The 18,274-nt window shown below is 41.1% G+C and overlaps 1 protein-coding gene across 1 annotated transcript in view; it reads left to right on the top strand.

Annotated features, from left to right (window-relative positions):
- The first annotated feature begins 537 nt into the window (after positions 1 to 537).
- foxk1 (forkhead box K1) overlaps positions 538 to 18,274 on the top strand; it is a 36,772-nt gene continuing 19,035 nt past the window's right edge. Inside the window, exons 1-2 of the mRNA XM_072676360.1 lie at positions 538 to 1,369; positions 13,428 to 13,625. Coding sequence (XP_072532461.1) covers positions 969 to 1,369; positions 13,428 to 13,625 — 599 coding nt within the window. The 5' untranslated portion in view covers positions 538 to 968. The remainder of the gene's footprint in view (positions 1,370 to 13,427; positions 13,626 to 18,274) is intronic.

Below are 18,274 nucleotides of genomic sequence, written 5' to 3'. Positions count from 1 at the left end.
TGACCACCCTTTTAAAACACTGCAAATATGCAAGTATTAGCTTCTGGATTAGGGTGCAGGCCCTAGCGAACACTTATATCACGTATTATTCTTCATGCATTGCTTTTAATAATGTCATTCTCTCTGTGCATTATCAGTGTTTGGCCTTGGGGGTGACTCTCCACATATGTTAGGGGGTCTTTAATGGCACAGAATTGCCTAAAGCATGTTCTATTGTTCTTTATTTAAGACCAGTGGATGTGGCTAAGCTGCAGGAAGCAAGGCAACCACGGTCTACAGTGGTGTTACTCACTTTACTACTGACTGACTGACTGACTGACTGACATCATCCCTGTTGAAACTCCAGTGTCCACGTTTTGGGCCTTTCTTGTTCCTTCTGTGTTTATAAACAGAGAAAGCCGGGACTGGTCAGTGCGGCGTGACGTCACGTCCCAGCACGCTATAAGTAAACGCGCCTCGTCTAATAGACGTTGTTTTTGCGCGAAAAGCACGACGTGCTGTAGATTGCGCTGCGTAAAGTGACAATCGCGGTCAAACCGCAGGAATTTGACGCACGTTGGCTGTACTTTCGCTGCCACATGTAACGCACGTGTCGTCCGGTTCCAGGAACTGCGACACCGTTAACCGTTTGTTTACCACAGCAGTCAAAGTGGGGCCGGAGAGCCCCGTGCGCAAAGTCGGCGGAAACTGCGAAAATAGCGCAGTTATGCTTCGGTCCTGTGCTCCAAGGCTTGCTTAAACGTCGTGATGTTTCCTTCAGGTCGATTACAGTCCTCCACGCTCAGTCCGTGACTCTACAGCCGCGCGCAGGGCGCAGGGCGCACGGCGCAGCGCGCTCCGGCGCCGATCCATGCCGCGTATTTGCGCTCACCATCTCCATGTTGTGACTAGCACCAACAGCAACAGAGCGAAGCCTGCCAGCGCTCTGCCACCGCGTTAACAAACTCCCGTTCAAGTTTGCGAGAAAGATGGCCGATTTTGGGGACGACACCGGGGCCAGAGCCCTGCTAGCCCTCAAGTCTGCGCCGTGCAGCCCGGTCAGAGTCGCCGTTCCGACGACCTACACGCTGCCGTCGAGCGCGGCCGGGGTCGCGGCCGTGGCGCTGAATCCCCCGCCGCAGGCCCTCGCCCGCCTGGAAGGCAGGGACTTCGAGTTCGTCATGCGCCAGAGGACCGTGACCGTGGGCCGCAACTCGTCCCACGGCTCGGTGGACGTCAACATGGGCCACTCCAGCTTCATATCGAGACGGCACTTGCAGATCACCTACGAAGAGCCCAACTTTTACCTCCGCTGCCTCGGCAAGAACGGCGTGTTTGTGGACGGTGTTTTCCAGAGGAGAGGCGCCCCTCCGATTCAGCTGCCGAGGGAGTAAGTTACCATACTGTAAACGTGCGGGCTGCTAAATCGGCTAGCTAGCTAGTGTGCAAGGCTGCGAGACCGTGAAATGGGACGTGACAGCTCCCCGAACTTGGACGTGCTTCACTTTTAAGCTGGTTTAGACTCGAAAAGTTTGACTTAAGTGCTCTAAATTAGTCGTGGGAGCTTAAAAAAAAGACGAAATGTGGTCTAGCTGGAGAGTAGTGGTTGGGCGGTGTTCCAATACACAGTCGCCCCCTAGCTAGCTCCCCTATTTACTTATTTACAGTAGCTAAAGCTAAAGCTAAAGCTTCCAAAGTGTTTAATTTGAGAGTAAAACAAGGTTGAATGTAATTAAGGACGAGCTGATAAAGATGCAGGCCTTAATGCCCTTCAGAGCAGGCTTAAAGATAGTGAGCTGGCTAGTTAAGCCTCAGATGGGACGGATTAAGACTCGAGTTGTTTAAGGGGTTATTTTCCTAACTGCAGAAATATTGGCATACTGTCAAGTGCTCGATTGTTAATGCTGATAAACCGTCGCCGAAAGTCGATAGGCCCCCAAAACACAAGCGTAAACGCTTCGCACTTTGTCAACAACACGGTGAGGGGTGTGTAGGGCTCTGATTGGAGCCTGCAGCAGAGATCCACCTCAGCGTAGTGCTGCTGGAAGAGGCCCACAGGCCCAGGCCATGACACTGCTGTAGCTGGAGCCCCAGCCACCTTCCAGACCTCAGGGAACAGGCAGGGCAGTGTCCTGCTCAGACAGCACCTGCACACAGAAAGACCCTCTCAAATTTACTACACTACAGTTTACAGGTGGGATATACAGGATATACGCCACTCTGCTGACCTGTGAAAACCATGCATCCCTATATCTCTGTGTGTGTGTTTAGTTCGCTCCATCATTTGAAGCCTGTAGCTGCTTCTGTGCACTGTGGAAAGTATTCGGGATGAATGGACCAATAGAAATGCTGTAAAATGACTTGGATTCAAATATTTTTACAGTAACTTCTGTTTAAAGTTACGTTTATTTGTTTTCCTCCGGTAAAGCTGAAATTGTGGAGATGCATGGTTTTCATTGGACAGTGGCGATGTGTCCTGTCCTCTTAGTTATGATGGACGTATTTGAGAATTATGCACGTCACCCAAGCTGGACCTGGTTGCTCAGTTAAACAGATACTACGATAATCCTCGAAATGTCTAACTTAAAATCATGTATTATTATTATTATTAATATTATTAATATTATTTTAGATGAGGCCACACAAAACTAAATATATGACGCCTATTTTAAAAAGCAGTGTGATGTAGTGTGTAAATCAGTTCAGTTATAGATGTTCCAGTCCATATGTGAAAAGTTCATCTGGAAAAATGTCCAAATTTTACATTTGTTGTTTTGGGACGTCACAAAACTCCCACATATCTGCATATAGGATGCTGTCCTGTTTGATAATAGAAGCTTTTGAGCATTGCCCATCTCACCCAGGCTGGACCTGGTTGCTCAGTGAAACAGATACTGCTATAATGCTCGAAATGTCTAACTTAAAATCATGTATTATTATTATTATTATTATTATTATTAATATTATTTTAGATGAGGCCACACAAAACTGAATATATGACCCCTATTTAAAAAGCAGTGTGATTTAGTGTGTAAATCAGTTCAGTTGTTTGGGTTTGTGAACGTACCGTAGATGTTCCAGTCCATATGTGAAAAGTTTAAAATCCCATTATGTCCCATTTTAAATTCTGTGTATTTGGACTTCACAAAACCCCCGCATCTGCACACAGGGTGCTGTCCTCTTCTATAATAGAAGCTTTTGAGTGCTTCACTGTACAGCTCAAATTAATAAATAGTAGGAATGTCCCATCAGGTTATTTTGCCATCAATCCATTCTGAGTCTCTTATTGGCTGATACCAATGCAATCTTTGTGTTTTTATAAATAATCCAGCCCCACAGTTTAGATCAGATAAAATTCCTTTATTTTCAGTCTCAGTTTCTATAATCAGACTTTCTGGACTGACTGATTTAGTTTAGTCGAGACTTTTCTTAAAATCACTGTTTTATAGTGTTTAATATCTTCTAATCCAGTCTGATCTCCTCCCTGACCAATCAGCTCCCAGCTCCTCCTGCACAAAACTGCAGTCTAATCACTTCCTGTGTGTGTGTGTGTGTGTGTGTGTGTGTGTGTGTGTGTGTGTGTGTGTGTGTGTGTGTGTGTGTGTAGTGTAGTGTAGTGTAGTGTAGTGTTGAACACTCTGGACTAGTATCTGTGGTTGTTGGTCTACTATTGTGTAATAGCTGGTTTATAGTGGGTGAATGTGCTGTGTGTGTTATTGGGGTGTCTATAGTGTGTGTGTGGTTGTGTGTGTGTGTGTGTGTGTGTGTGTGTGTGTGTGTGTGTGTTAGCATTAGCGTTAGCCTCCACTCAGTTCTGAATGGACTCTTCAGGGCTGGTGTAAAAACAGAAAAAGGCAAGCGAGCAGTTCTCTGGTTCTCCGGTTTTCTAAAGGGTCACATATTATGGTCTGTTTTCAGGATCCACTGTAAAATAGCTCCACACCGCAGACTCTCATTCTGAGAACTGGGAATGGGAATGATGTCCGTTAATGGCTCCTTGAGGACACCAGATGGCGCTCTGAACACCGTGGTTAATACTGCACTGGGATTAAAATAGCCAATACCCGATAAAATATGCGTGGATTGGCGCAGAATCTGATCTGCTGGATCGGAATAAGACGTCGCTAATTAATAGCACTGGTTTTAATCCTCCAACTATATAGCTGAAGCAATCACATGTCAACCGAAACATCAGAAAGCAAATCCCAGCACTGTATGTTCATATTGACGTTAGAAAAGAGTGGTCTGCTTTTCGAATGCAACACAAAAATGGGGCATAGCTAGATTGGCTTCATTGTCATTGATGAGTACATGTGCAGGACAGTGAGGTGCAGTGACCATCTACCAGACGTGCAAATAGTAGCATCAAGAAAAAGCCCGATCAGAGTAAGAGGAATACAAAACCACGTGACTCTAGATTAGATCTGGCATCCAATCAGAACTGCAGTCATTTACATTTATCCGGCAAGGTAGAAATTAGAGCTGGGCAATGTGACTGTTTTATTGTATTGTGATAAATGTAGTTATCATGATACACAGTATGCTTTTCTGGGCATATTAAGGATTTGTTAGTGCTTGATAAACACTGATCAGCTGCAGGTTTCATTACAGACAGTGTAATTAGACTGGTTTCATTAGATGAAGAGCAGCAGATGTTGAATAAAAATGACTGTACTCAGTATGGGAGAGTCTCTGAATAGTAGTTTAATAGCAGTTTAGTAGAATCTGTCAATACTGATGTATTTAGTATATGATCACATGTATTGTGATAAAATATTGTGTATCATGATATTGTATTGTTACCATATCACCCAGCTCTAGTAGAAATAGCCTGTTTAATTCTAGAGAGTAACATGATTGTGAGGGTAATATGAATGACGGTAAATAATAATAACACTATAATATAATACTGGTTCATAATCCCCCACACAAATCGTAAGCGTGCCTCAACCTAAAAAATGAAATGCAGGAGGAAATGTGGGATGTGGCTACTTTAAAGCCAAACATACATCATCTGTGTTTAAGAGCGATACAGTTCTAGATTAGGCCCAAATCCTCGCAGAACTGCAGTTCCCACGCTTTATCGGTGCTTCTGTCTGTGTTCCAGTGTCTAATCAGTACATTTCTCGTTCTGCTCTACTTGACGGGAGGCTTCGCTTTATGACATGTTTGGTCAGTTTGCGTAAGGTGATGAAACGTTTGTCTTGCTTGTATTTAAATGTAGAATTTCGCAACACATCGGCTTGGGGCACGCGACTCATTTTGTGAGTAGAATTGCACTGAAAAGGCAGTGGTAGTAGAGGTTCAAAACAACATTGGGACCATATTGCACTGTAATGGGTTGTAGTTGGTTTTAGTCCCATGATCACGTTCTACTGTAGAAACTCCAGATCTCATCAAAACAGATGCAGGTAAACATAAATATATTAAAAATTAGATAAGAGCTTCTCATTCTGAAGAAAGTAGTGAGATCTTGTCGGTGAGCTAGTCTGAAGAACAGAGCTCGGTCCCTCCAGGTTTCTCCTGGACGCCCCCCAGTCCAGCCAGCACAGCGTGGAGGATGTGTTCAATCAACTCCATCAGCAGCAGCAGCAGCTCACCTGATTCACCATCATTAAGCCCTGATTTACCACCAAACCAGGTGTTGATCTGAGGAGAACTCTAAATAATACTAGACTCCATAAGAGAGGAGAACTTTGGAGATGTTCTAATGATGAACACAGTGATGGAGAACCACCACCGCTTTCTGTAGGAGTGTTATTATTAGTGCTTATTCTAATATCAGTGTTTTACTGACTAACTAAACACCTACTGCCCAGATACGCAGCTTTTAATTCTGAAATATTTGCACAGTACTGTTTGTAATTTTTAAAAACATTTATTTATATATATTATTTTAGCTGTTTTTTTGACATTGCCAGACTTTCTTTCAAATGGACCAATAGAAATGCTCCAAATATTCGTTTTTTTATTAAAATGTGTTAAGGCTTTTTTTTTTTCTATCCGCTGTAAAGTTTCTATTTTGGAGATACAGGGTTGTTGACACTTGCTGAGTAACTGTACTGATGCGTCTCAGCAAAGGGAGATGGTGCTTTAGCCTGTATTTCACAGCATATCTGATAGCAGATAAGTAACAGTCAAAACAGCGGATGAGGGGCTTAGGGTCAAAGGTTCAGCTGAACATGCTAGTTTTGCTAGTGTGATCAAGCCAAGTGAACTGGCTGTTGTCAGATTGGCTGAAAATAGTGTGTAAAGTATTACAGTTGATAATTGAGTACGTCTGCATGCGTGTGCTGTTGCTGTCGTGCCAAAAATATTAAAAAGAAATCTGCAAAATGGCAAGTTTACATGGAGGTCAATGCAAAAGACAACATTCCCTTTTGGAGCGTTTCTATTGGTCCGTTCATCAGGAGGTTTTGATTTGCATAATGTCAAAAAGTGTAAAACGGTGTGGATCAGGTTCTTAAGAGAGATCAGATGAAGACTGAACGTAATGACCATGCTCTTAAGCAGGGCCGTAGCTGTTGCTGGACGTAAACAGGAATAGGTGTTAGACCGAGCTGCTCTATGACTGACCCCTTCAATAGCTTTCGGTATTTTCCGTCTGCTTTATCAGTGCAGGGAACAGATCTGTGGAGCTTGTTGTCATGGAGGTTGTGATGGCTGTTCCAACAGACGGCTATGAAAACATAGTCTGACGGACTCAACCGGTGTTGGGTGCTTGCCAGACGTGCCCTTCAAAACAACTGTAGTGCGCACTCTGCAGCAGTAAACCCGGCTTCCTGGTCCAGCGCTTTTCCAAATAACCCTGTTGGAAGTCGTGCGGCAGTTTACCTGTGTTTCTCTTCACACTGTAAAGTTCAGGATGTGTTTACAAACAGGCGTGCAGAACGTCGCTGTATGCTCCTGCAGAGTACTTTCACTTTTCATACCGTGCATTTGATTGAACACTGTGTTATAGGGTAATATGGCAGTATTTTAATGTGATTCAGTCTTGTGTGTATGAATTATTCATTTATTATTTTTTAAATGGATTTAGTTACAGTGAAGTTTGTAAAATGTCGAAATAAAGTCATTGTATTGGCATTAGGGCTGGGCGATATGGTAAAAACAAAAATACTAGATCACAATGTTTAAAGACTTAATATTTTTCACAATACACATTATTTATCATGATACATTACAGGCTAAATACATCAGTATCAACAAATTCTTAAAAACTACTATTCAGATTTTATTCAACATCTGCTTCACATTAATCTAATTGAACCAGTTTAATTGCACTGATCTCTGATGATCAGTGTTTATTAAGCACTAACTGTGTCCTTGATAGGCATTGAAAAGCATATTGTTTATCACAATAACAAGCTATATCACGATATGATGAAATATCGTCATATTGCCCAGCTCTAATTCGCAGTATAATTCTTGGTAATGTGTTTGAGTTTTTTGTTTTTGTTTGTTTTTTGTTTTTGATTTTTTTTATACCTGATTAATCTGAGAAAAGATACATATCATATTATATTATTACATATTAATATTATTAAATATTTTACCAGCTCAGCCACCACTGCAATTATTACAGCATAACATTTCAACTTCAACCTCTTTTTTTATTAGTTTTATTTATTTATTTATTTATTTTTGTTTAATTATACCTTATGTTCATTGTGCTTAAGATCTTTCAGCTACACAAACACCTCTCTAATTTTTAATTAATCTGGTTAAATCTGATTTACATATTAAGAACATGGCTGTTTTTGCAGGTGATTGGTAATTGGGGCTGAGCAATATGATAAAAAAATACTAGATCACGATGTTTAAAGACTTAAATACTTTTTCACAATACATGATATTTATCATGATACATTACAGACTAAATACATCAGTATCAACAGATTCTTAAAAACTACTACTATGTTATTTAACTTCTACTGCACTTTAAATGGCATTAAACCAGTCTAATTACACTGTCTGATGATAAGTGTTTAAGTGTTGCATCGAAAAGCATATTGTGTATCATGATAACAAACTTTATCACGATATGATACAAAATCGTCATATTGCCCAGCGCTAATTTGCAGTATAATTCTTGGTAATGTGTTTTAGGGTTTTTTTGTTTTTGGATTGATCCCTGATTAATCTGAGAAAAAGATACATATCATATATTGTGAAAGTGTACTCCAATATTATAATATTATTATATATTTCACCAGGTCAGCCACCACTGCTAATTATTACAGCATAACATTCCTGACTTTCAACTTCAACCCCTTTTAATTAGATTTTTTTTTTTTCATTTTTTATTTGTTTAATTATACCTGTTGTTCATTGTGCTTAGGATCTTTCAGCTACACAAACACCTCTCAATTTATTTTTTTACCTGGTTAGATCAGGTTTGTTACATATTAAGAACATGGCTGTTGTTGCAGGTGGTTGGTAACTGGGGCTGAGCGATATGGTAACAATTCTATAGCATAATGTTTAAAGATATTTTCACGATACACAATATTTATAGCGATGCATGTGATCACAGACAGAATACATCAATAGCGACAGATTCTTAAAAGCTACTATATATAAAATACTCTCCCATATTGAGTACAGGGATTTTTTTTTTCTAAATCTGCTGCACTTTGTCTGATTACACTGTTTTTAATGCAGCTTACAGTTGATCAGTGTTCTGTATGCACTGATGATAACATAGATATCCTGAGAAAAGCATATTTTGTATCGAAATAAAACAATTCATCACGATTTGATAAAATATCGTCATATTGCCCAGCCCTAGTTGGTAGGGGATACCAGGTATTCGCCATGGTGTTGTTAACTGGTTGCTTGATGGATGCAATAGTGTTTCTTTGAAGTTGCTTAGTTGTTGCGAGGGTAGTGTTGGATGGTTGCTCAGGTGGTTGTTTAGGTTGCTCGAGTGGTTGCTGTGGTACCCTACTGTGGTGCTACTAGTGTGTTTGCAAGAAGGGTGCCCAGACTCTTGCACCCCATTCAGTCCTATGGGGGGGGGCACAGATCGTACCGAACAGTTTGGACGGTGTTGATTTTCTTGAAGTTTTAAATAATACATTTCTACAGTGTTTTTCTCCACAGTTGCTGTGTAACTTCAGCAGTAGATTAAATAATAAAAAAGTAAAACAGTAGATTAATATTTGTAATCAGCAATAAGTGAAATATTAAATTCAGTAGACCAACACACACACCCCTACACACACACAACCCAGTTTCTGTGCTGGTGAGAGAAAGTCCCTCAGTCTGGAAGAGATTTTCCCTTGTGGTCAGAGTTTGTTGGTGGTAACAGCAAGTAGAAAGAAAGCCTCGCAGCCACGTGCCGGAGGTGTGCCTTATCTGTACCCGCAAGAGACATTTATAATTCCACAGGGTTACAAATACGGTAGAGTGGCTAAAATGTTACTGTTCTATCATCTAAACATTTAATCTTTCAGTAAATGTGTGATTAACCTTCCTTTTGAAATATTGGTCAAATTCAAACATCTGTCTAGAGGCGATTTTATATGTATAAAAACCTTGTTGTCTCCAAAGCAGGAGAAGAGAACATGTTTTTTAAGTTATTCTAAGTAATTTTGGAGCTTGGATCACACACACACACACACACACACGTAACCTAGAAATTGTGCAGCTTAAGTGGTTAAATGGCGGTTGCTAGGCTGTCGCTATGTTATTGGGTAAAACTGTTTTTTGCTAGGTGGTTGCTATGGGACTGTGAGGTAATTGCTAGATGGTTGCTATGAATTTGCTTAGTGTTTGCTAGATGTTTGCAGTGGAGTTGCTTAGTTGGTGGCTGCTAGGCAGTTGCTATGGAGTCTCAGATGGTTGCTATAGGACTGCTGGATATTGTTAGGTGGTTGCTTAGTGGTTGCTAAGTTGTTGCTATGGTATCCCAGGTGGTTGCTATGGGACTGCTAGACATTGTTAGGTAGTAGCTATGAATTTGCTAAGTGGTTGCTAGATGGTTGCAGTGAAGTTGCTTAGTTGGTGGCTGCTAGGCAGTTGCTATGGAGTCTCAGATGGTTGCTGGATATTGTTAGGTGGTTGCTTAGTGGTTGCTAAGTTGTTGCTATGGTATCCCAGGTGGTTGCTATGGGACTGCTAGACATTGTTAGGTAGTTGCTATAATGTTGGGAAGTGTTTGCTAGATGGCTGCTGTGGGGTTGCTTAGTTAGTGGCTGCTAGGCAGTAGCTATGGAATCCCAGGTGGTTGCTATGGGACTGCTAGATATTGTTAGGTGGTTGCTTAGTGGTTGCTAAGGTGTTGCTGTGGTATCCCAGGTGGTTGCTATGGGACTGCTAGATATTGTTAGGTGGTTGCTTAGTAGTTGATGGGATGTTGCTATGGTATCCTAGGCGGTTGCTGAGGTATACCAGATAGTTGCCGTTGTAACCTAGGTCATAGCTAGGTGGCTGCTGCGGCGTCTCATGTAGTTGTAATGGTAGTTGCCTTGTGGTTGCCATGGTAATGCACCTGCAGACGCAGGATAGCAGAGCTGAGGTGTTTGAGGCGTGTGGGGGTCGTTGGAGCCTCGCTCACATGTTTAGGAAGTACACACACTCCGGTCCAGTTACAAATCAATGCTGTGGATGGATTTACCTTTCATGGAGTGTCCACAGGGTCACATTTCAAAGAGCCTGTGACCCGCGTGGACCGGTAACACCATCATCGCTGACCTTCCCAAACCTTGTATCTCCATTTTTGCTGGTTTTCACTTTTTGACGCGATTCGAGTCTGACATTTGTTCTCTACATTATGTCAGAATTTCATGAAGAATGGACTAATGGAAATGCTTCCAAATTACTTGGAAATAAATAGTTTTGCATTTACTTCCATTAAAAGCTACCAAGGTTTTTTCTTCTCCTGTAAAGATTCAGTTTTGGAGATACAAGATACAAGTTGACCGTGACAAGACGCGTCAGAAGTACTGTTCTGTGACCTGTGATGCACTATATGTCCAAATGTTTGTGGACACCCCTGTTAATGGCTGCATTCAGCTACTACACAGATGTGCAAATGCGCACACACACAGCTTGTCTAGTCTCTGTAGAGAAGTATTGCCAATAGAATGGGACTCTAGCAGATGAACGTGAACCTATTGGCACCTATTGGCTAGAGGGGTATAAAGCCCCCCAGAAGTGAGCTGTGGAGCAGTGGAACGCTGTTATCTGGAATGATGGCACTCCATCCAATACTTCTGGGACCTCAGTAACGCTCTTGTCACTGAATGCAAGCAGATCCTTACAGCAGTTCCCCAAAATGTAGTAGAGAGACTTCTTCCCTGGACAGTAGAGACAGTAACACCAACAAAAAGCAGGATAGATGTTATATATATATATATATATGTTTATTAATACCCTTTATTTAGGAATAAATGATGAATGAGCAGGTGTCCCAATACTTTTGTCCATATAATCTGCACACTTAATGCAGTTTAGGGAAGTGTGTGTGTGTCATGTTTGGCTCTCAAACTGTTTAAATCACATCTATTGATGTTCAGCAGTCTGTTCATTTCTCCTCTAAATAATGGAAACTTCTTAAGACGGCTTTTCTGCGAGCGTCATCGTCTGTGGAGGAAAATGTATTGGAGAAGGATTAGGTTTGATTGTGCGGAGTCATGAAGAACGGCCAGTTGGAAGGACAGAGAGAAGAATCCTGAATCATTTATTATGGAAACTTTTTATAAACTAGAAAACATTTACATTACGTTTAAGGCCTTTAGCAGATGCTCTTCCCCAGAGTGGCTTATAAAGGTCCTTCACTGTTCACTCATATACCCTTAGCTAGTTTGTATGAGCTAGGATCCAAAAGACCCCTCTAAGCGTATGAAGGCCACATTACTCTCCATACAATGCACTCTACCTAAGTACTCTCGGAAGAGGAGGGTCTTCAGTCTGAGTTTGAAGACAGCAAATGTTGGACTCTGCTGTTCGGACACCCAGGGGTAGTTCGTCCCACCACTTCACAGACAGAGAAAAGCCTGGACGCTCGTCTTCTGTGTTTTTTTTAAAGGATGGCGGGTCGAGCCGAGCCGTACTCGAAGCTCGAAGGGCTCTTGGTACGGATCAGCTTTTGACCATCGCCATCAAGTAGCTTTGTAGGCCAGCGTCAGGGTTTTGAATCTGATGCAGGCAGCAGCTACAGGAAGCCAGTGAAGAGAGAACGCAGCTGAGGAGTATCATACCATAGCAACCACCTAAAATACCATAGCACCCTAGAAAATGTGGAATGGGTGCACAGGTCATTTGGTTCCCACTTCCAGGCAGTTGTTGGCTGTTACATGTTTGCTATGTGCTCACATGGATCCTTTTTGCTTGGTGGTTGTTATGGTGTTGCTAGGTGGTTGCTATGGATATGCTAAGTTGTTGATGGGTACTTGCTATATTCTTGCTGGGTGGTTACTATGATGTTTTAAATGATTGCTGTAGTGTTGCTTAGTGGTTGCTGTGTTGTTAAAGGTGCTTGCTTTATTTTCATGGGTGGTTGCTGTTGTGTTGCTACGTTGTTGCTGGGTGGGTGCTATGGTGTTGCTAGGTGCTTGCTGGGTAGTTGCTATGGTATTTGACATGATTGGTGTAGTGTTGTTAGGTGGTTGCTATCATATCCCAGGTAGTTGCTGTTGTGTTGCTACGTTGTTGCTGGGTGGGTGCTATGGTGTTGCTAGATGCTTGCTGGGTAGTTGCTATGGTATTTGACATGTTGCTAGGTGGTTGCTATCATACCCCGGGTGATTGATATTGGGGTGCCAAATTGTTACATTTAGGTGGTTTTAATATTTTAGATGTTTGCTATAGTGTTGCTTTGGTGTTGCAAGGTCGTTGCTGTCATATCGCAGGTGGTTGCTGTGGTGTTGCTAAATTGTTGTTAGATTGGTGCTATAATGTTAAGTGGTTGTTATGATATTTCACATGGTTGATATGGTGTAGCTTAGTGTTTGCTATGGTGTTGCTAGATGGTTGCGGCCATATCCTAGGTGGTTGCTATGATATTTCACATGGTTGATGTGGTGTAGCTTAGTGCTTGCTATGGTGTTGCTAGATGGTTGCAGCCATATCCCAAGTGGTGCTATGATATTTCACATGGTTGATATGCTGTTATTTGGGGGTTGCTACGGTGTTGCTAGGATAATATATATCTGATCACAGTATGGCTGTTCTTTGCTTTGGTTTACATTGGTTAGCCGTCGTTATCCAGCCAATTGCTCTTATATGGAAGTCTAGTCTGGGACTACATTGCAGTGCCAGGTATGATTAACAGCCTAGGCTTGGGCTTAATCCGGGTCTGGGAAACTGGCCTAACATGGTTTTGGCACCATATTGCAAACATCTAAAAACTTGAGAAATTTATTAAAGAGGTCTGTGTGATGCTGTGATGCAGTTTGCCCTCAGTTGATTTTCTAACCATGTTTCATCATCTCTCCCACCAGGTGCACATTTCGCTTTCCCAGTACGGTGATCAAGATTCAGTTTACTGCACTGTACTACAAGGAGGCGCTGAAGGAGGAGGCCCCCATCTCCCCCGTGAGACCCCTCTACCCGCAGATTTCCCCACTGAAAATCAACATTCCTGAAAATGACTTCAGAAGTATGATAAGCCCCCTGCCTTCACCAACAGGAACCATCAGGTACGGTTGAGGTTGAGTATTACCCAGGGTTCGCTTCACACTCACTGGTTTACTTATGACCAGATCCAGCCTGTGGTGTCTGATGTCTCCTGAAAGTACAGGCTTACATTATGCCTTACATTAGATGTGTATAGTGGATTGGCCTGTTGCCTGGGCAGGAACACAGAGGTGCAGCTTTGTGATTTGGAGATCTCTACAACCTGAGCTGATGGTCTGAGATAGCATTTGGAAAGCCTGTTTTATTTTTTTTAATTTTTTTTACGTCAGATGCAGTAAACACACTGCACAACTGGGATAGTGAATTGTAAAACTCACAGTTCTTATTGGATCAAGGGTGTTCTGTTTGTATTGGTGAGCTGGTCTGTTTGCAGTGTAGCGGATGAGTGGAGCAATTGTCTCCCTCACTTTTTATATATATATATATATATATATATATATATATATATATATATATATATATATATATATATATATATATATATATATAAGATAAGATAAGATAAGATAGATAAGATAGTCCTTTATTAGTCCCGCAGTGGGGAAATTCCCAGTGTAACAGCAGAAAGGGATAGCAAGACACTCAGTTACAAAAATTTAGATTAAAAAAAAAAAAAAAAAAAAAAAAAAAAATATATATATATATATATATATATATATATATATATATATATATATATATATAATTTTTTTTTTTTTTTTGGGGAGGGTCAGTTTGTGTTAGTGACTTTTATTTTGACATGCCCGTCTGTTCGTTTGTATTTGTGACTTTTATGTTGACGCAGCCTGCATTAGTGACTTATTTTGAAGCGGTCTGTTCGTTTTATTTTAGCTCTGTGTGTTTGTTCGTTTGTATTATTGACCTAGTTTGAAGCCCCCGTTTGTTTGTTTAGATTTGTGACTCTTATTTTGACACTCTCTCTGTGTTCTTTGTATTATTGTATTTTTTTATTCCATTTCACAGTGAAAGTTCAAAGTGGTGTCCGTCGTTCTGATGTTTGACTTACCCGAAGTCTCCTCCTTTTTCCACTCAGCCCGAGTCCATATGAGACTCCCACTCCTCACACTAATAGAACTCTGCTGTCCACTCCTCTCACAGATTTTGTGCTGATAAAATTTTAGTACAGAGAATAATAGCATTGCTTTCTGTATGGTTGCAAGTAGAGATGCACTGATCCATATATTTCTGTTCCGTTACAGATACGATACATGAACTTTGTGTATCGGCCGATACCCGATACCAATCCAATACCATTGTTGAATTAATAAGTCATATCTCACCATGTGGGAGAGACTTTAGGCATCAGGATTGACGTAAACATTACTTCATTAACTTTGTAAAACAAACTATAACCAATGAACACAGATCTAAATGAACCCAGTTTCTGTTTGTGTCACCTAAATATAAATATAATAACTGCGCTGCACCTCGGCGCAGTGCTGTCCGGGCTCAGGACTTTTATTCTGAAATTTAAAGTCTGTGAGACTAAAGAGGAGCTAGCAGCCCCTCCCTACTCGGTTCTCCCGCTGAGAGATGGGGACAGGTCGGGGGCACCACACTTGCTGTTTGCTATGATCTGTGCATCACATCTGTACATTACTCTGATCCCGAGTTATGAGGCCTAGAAAACCGTCGGTGCGAGAATCGGGTTCTGTAAAAATGGACCGGTCCCTTTTTATCCCTCTTTAGACTAATTATCAGATACTCGATCCAGCTAATTGTGTTAGTATACAGGCCAATATCCGATCCTAGTATCGGATCAGCGCAGCCCTATTAATAAATGCAGGACAGTGAATGAAATGCAGTTATTTTATATAAACATTCTCCCGTTCTGAGTTCAGTAAATACAGTTTTATTAAAAGTGTGGGCACCGCTGGTCCAGTCACACGTTTCTGTTGGTTTTCTAGGTGAAAATAAGTGAAAGGATCCTCTACAGAAAAAGAACCTTGTGTTATTGAAAAGCACAACTGTGCTTCTTTTAAACTGATTTGTTTGAACGCAAAATATTTATGTGGCGTTCTCACTCCACTTTAAATGTTCACTTTCATACATATTAAATGTTAAAATATAAAAAATTAAATGTTAAATTAAGTAAATAAACTGTGGAGAATGTGAACTTGTTTAGACTTCAAATCAAAACACATAATTTTACCCTAATTTGGTCAGATTTTGTGACAACATGACACACAGTACACGTCCTTTGCATAACCTTTGCATAAGACAACTCATTTCAGACTGATGTTTGATTACTGATAACATCTGCCTGATGTGGTTTCTTTTCTTCCTTTTCTTTTTCTTTTTTCTTTTTTTTTTTTTTTTTTACATGACCCAGAAATCATTGTGCACCACTTTGTTTAGGAGTAAATAAAAATATAATATATAGTATTGTATTATATTATTGCTTTATATTACATTATATTTTATTGGCCTTCTGGTTCCAGTGCAAGATATCGCACGTTTTGGCTAATCTACTTCATTTTGGGTGTGGTGCAACCTCTGCACAATTGATATGGGTAAACTGTCCCTTTAATATTTGTATGTCCGGTCGTGTGATTTACAGTGGCTTCATATTTAGTCAATAATCTGTTAGTCTGCGTTGTTTTGGAGTGACACTCTAAATGTGTGTGTTATTTATTAACTGAAAAGGGTAGTTTGGGAAACTTGTGTTTTAATACAGGCTGTATTATAAAGTTAGTAGTGTTGCACTGATACCGTATCGGTATCGGCCCGATACTTGCACTTACACAAAGTATCGGTATAGGCAATAGAGAGCTCCGATACCATGAAGCTTTTTTAAAATTATTTAGTTATTATATAAATATAATATTATAATATATATATATATATATATATATATATATATATATATATATATATATATATATATATATATATATATATAATATTATATAAATATAATAACTGTGCTGCACCTCGGCGCAGTGCTGTCTGGGCTCCCTTCTCGGTTCTCCTGCTGAGAGATGGGGACAGGTCGGGGGCACCACACTTGCTGTTTGCTATGATCTGTGCATCACATCTGTACATTACTCTGATCCCGAGTTATGAGGCCTAGAAAACCGTCGGTGCGAGAATCGGGTTCTGTAAAAATGGACCGGTCCCTTTTTATCCCTCTTTAGACTAATTATCAGATACTCGATCCAGCTAATTTTGTTAGTATACGGGCCGATATCCGATCCTAGTATCGGATCAGCGCAGCCCTATTAATAAATGCAGGACAGTGAATGAAATGCAGTTATTTTATATAAACATTCTCCCGTTCTGAGTTCAGTAAATACAGTTTTATTAAAAGTGTGGGCCATGAAGCTTTTTTTAAATTATTATTTTAAACACATAGAACATTTTTCTTGCATATTTTATGAAAGCAAATGTTTAAAGAACCAGGAAAAGCCACTTATAAACAGTTGATACAGTTAAACAGGGATTTAAGGGAACTTGCACCTGTTTTCTTTGGTTCAGAAACCAAAAGTTGAGTTTCAGCAGCTTGTTTAAAGGCCACAAACTGAAGTTTAGTAACTTTTTACTCCGAGATGTTTAACTGGATGTGAAATTGCTGCACTTTTTTGCTTCTAAGCTGCCGGGGTTTTTTTCACTGCTCTAAAATGTGAATATTAAACACCCATTAAAAAGCCGTCTCTGTGAAGCTTAGCCAGATTATGCTTCTCTACCTGCACATGTTGCACACTGCAGGAAAAAGTGGTATCTGTGCATCCCTACTAACAGGCTCCTCCATATGTGTTATATCATGATAACAAAATGTATCACAATACGATAAAATATCAGGATATCGCCCAGCTCTAATTATAAGGGTCTAAACAGTCAGTCTAACATCAAATATATATGGTAAGAGTTTGTGATATGTTCAAGTCTGTGATCTCTGTTGATTACTGCAGTGCTTTCTTCATATTTGCCCTGCAGGGTTGCTCTGTACTAGTAAAGATTAGATGTCAGAATGCAGTATTTAAAGTGTTCTGCTTTTTAAGGTCGTCTGAGAAATCTCCGTCATTTTAATACAAACAAATCACAGGTCGTGATTCAGGGCCTGCTTTCAGCTGTTGGGCAGCACATGGTGAAGGAAGTGACTCGGCAATAAATGCACTGTTGTTTTTCCACGTGTTTGCAGTGTTTAGTTTGTGTGTGTGTGTGTGTGTGTGTGTGTGGTAAAGGGAAGTCTGCCCCCGGCGGCCCCTCTGCAGCCCTGCACCGTGTGTGGCTGTGAATGTGAGCAGCCCATGTGTGTGTGCGTGCCTTATATGGCGTGTGCAGAGCTCGGAGCGCTCCGATTGGTGGAATGGAAAGTGTTGTGGTTTGATGTTTTGAGCCACGGATAGTTTCCTTTTTCTGCGGGCTTCTAGTAGCCTGCCCCCACCCTCCTCTTCTTGGCCCGCTCCTACACCCAAAACAAACAGCATGCGCACTCACAACACTGTCCTTCCTGACTCCTCTTCCAACCCCCCCCCCCAGCCCCCCCTCCCCACTTCTGGCTGGAGCGACGCTCTCCTTTTCTTCAGCCTGTCGAACCCGTTCTCCACAACTGAGCCGAGCTTCTCACTGCTGAGCTCCTTTCGGGGGCGGGGGGGGGGAGGTCTTCAGACAGTGGGGAGAGGTTTGGGGCCGTTCCTGGACCTTCTCC

The sequence above is a fragment of the Salminus brasiliensis genome, chromosome 3 (assembly GCF_030463535.1).
Source record: "Salminus brasiliensis chromosome 3, fSalBra1.hap2, whole genome shotgun sequence".
Taxonomy (NCBI): Eukaryota; Metazoa; Chordata; class Actinopteri; order Characiformes; family Bryconidae; genus Salminus; species Salminus brasiliensis.
The sequence above is the reverse complement of the archived record's forward strand: the minus strand, read 5'-3'. Positions and strand labels throughout refer to the sequence as shown.